Here is a 2,003-nt window from a genome sequence, read left to right as displayed (position 1 = left end):
CCTCTAACCTTTCTTTTCCTTCATGTTCTTTCAATAACATGAAGCCAAATTATATGTTTTCTAACTTTCTTGTTATCTTACAATTATTTTAACTTTTAACTAGTGCTATCATACATGTTCACCATTCAGATTGGCATATCTGTACCTAAATTTCCATCTTTCATTCAATTGTTTCAGAAAACATATATTATTTTGTCCATATAATTTCCCACTACTGCATTGCTGTTTATCTAAACAACTACTTCTGAACACTCAGAGCAATTCAATTGTTCTTAACAAGGCTTCAGTTGCAGGCCCTGAAAACACTGTGAATTAAATGTGAGTGAATCTTCATAAAACCTATTATATTTTTAAAACACACAATAATAGATTAGGGTCTGTGCCGCAGTATTTTCTGTAGGGCAACTTTCACTTCCTGATTTCTCAAACTGTAGATGAGCGGATTTAACATGGGGATCACCATTGTATAAAATATTGAGACCAGCCGATTTCTTGCCTGGGATGCATATTGAGAGGGCCGCAAGTACGTATACATAGTTGTTCCATAGTAGAGACCAACAGCAGTGAAGTGGGCAGCACAAGTGGAGAAGGCTTTCTGTTTTCCAGAAGCTGAAGGAATTCCCAGGATAGTCATGAGTATAGACATGTAGGAGACAAGGATCACCACAATGGAGGTGACCAGTGTGAATCCCCCACAGCTAACAACCAAGATCCGAGTGACCCAGGGATCTGAGCAAGCCAGTGCCAACAGTGGAGGGATGTCACAGAAGAAGTGTGGGAGGATATGTGGTTGACAGAATGATAGTTGTGTGACAGAAGTTGTTACAGCAACCATGTTAACTAATCCGCCAAGGTAGCATCCTGCTACCAAGAAGAGACAACGACCTCTTGACATGGTAATGTGGTAGAGTAGTGGGTGACAGATGGCAGTATAGCGGTCATAGGCCATGGAAGCCAAAACATTACATTCAGCAGAGGCAAATATTATAAAAATGCCCATTTGAATCACACATTCAAGGAAAGAAACCTCATGCAGCTGAGATAATAAATTTGCTAAAGTCTTTGGGGTTGTGATGGATGATAAACAAACATCGAGGAAGGACAGGTTAGAGAGGAAAAAGTACATGGGGGTGTGGAGGTGGGAACTGATTATTATCAGGACCACCAGGCCTAGGTTCCCTAGCCCTGTGATGATATAAACAATAAAGAAAACTCCAAATAGCAGAACTGCAAGCTGTGGATTGTCTGTCATTCCAAGAAGGGTGAATTTAGTCACTATAGATGAATTCTCCATTGACACAAGCTGAGAATTATGTGAGCAAGTGAAAACACTTCAGACATGCTTTAAATGAGTAAATAAGACAAAACTGGATGGTATGAATTAAACAGTCCCATTCAAAACACATAAATCCATGACCATTCCAACCCTTCCCCTCATTTATAGTCTCACTTTAAACCCTTCCAAAACAGTACCCCTATTTCCCAGGCATAACATGGAAGAGGTAAAGACTAAAGGGGAAGGGGAAAAAAGGAAGTAAAGAAAACTCAAAAAGTAAAAGGAACACAGGGAAGAAAATAAAGACCCAGGAAGAAAAAGGTTCATGATATCTCTGGAAGAAATGAGTGAGAGTTTTTGCTTTTCACCAACACAGGACTACACACTCTTAGAAAAAAAAAATTGGACTGGCCAAATTATATTGTTATATTGTGCGCATGCATGATTATGTAATATCAAATCCCACCATTAAGTACAACTATAATGCACCAATAAAAATATGCAAAGAAAAAACATATAAAAATGACAAGTTAAATAAAAATATTTAAAATAAAAGTGTAAAAGAAAACAATCATGCTATTGACTTCCATTTCACTCTCCCCTTTCCAAACCATACCCAAGGAATTATTGGAAATGAGGTCACAATATGGTAAATATGCCAACCAATTTCATCTACACAGAGGGCCCTCCTCCTACCTTTAATATTTGTGACATTATTTCTGAAAGA

At 38.0% G+C, this 2,003-nt stretch overlaps 1 protein-coding gene across 1 annotated transcript; it reads right to left on the bottom strand.

Annotated features, from left to right (window-relative positions):
• Positions 1–370: 370 nt before the first annotated feature.
• Positions 371–1,294, bottom strand: LOC306650610 (olfactory receptor 5AR1-like; the record flags this gene model as incomplete). Its single annotated transcript, XM_079122699.1, has 1 exon — positions 371–1,294. The coding sequence occupies one exon, from the start codon at positions 1,292–1,294 to the stop codon at positions 371–373; it is 924 nt and encodes a 307-aa protein (XP_078978825.1).
• Between the last annotated feature and the right edge of the window lie 709 nt (positions 1,295–2,003).

This window comes from Sciurus vulgaris, assembly GCF_902686455.1.
Source record: "Sciurus vulgaris genome assembly, chromosome: X".
Lineage (NCBI taxonomy): Eukaryota > Metazoa > Chordata > Mammalia > Rodentia > Sciuridae > Sciurus > Sciurus vulgaris.
The sequence above is the reverse complement of the archived record's forward strand: the minus strand, read 5'-3'. Positions and strand labels throughout refer to the sequence as shown.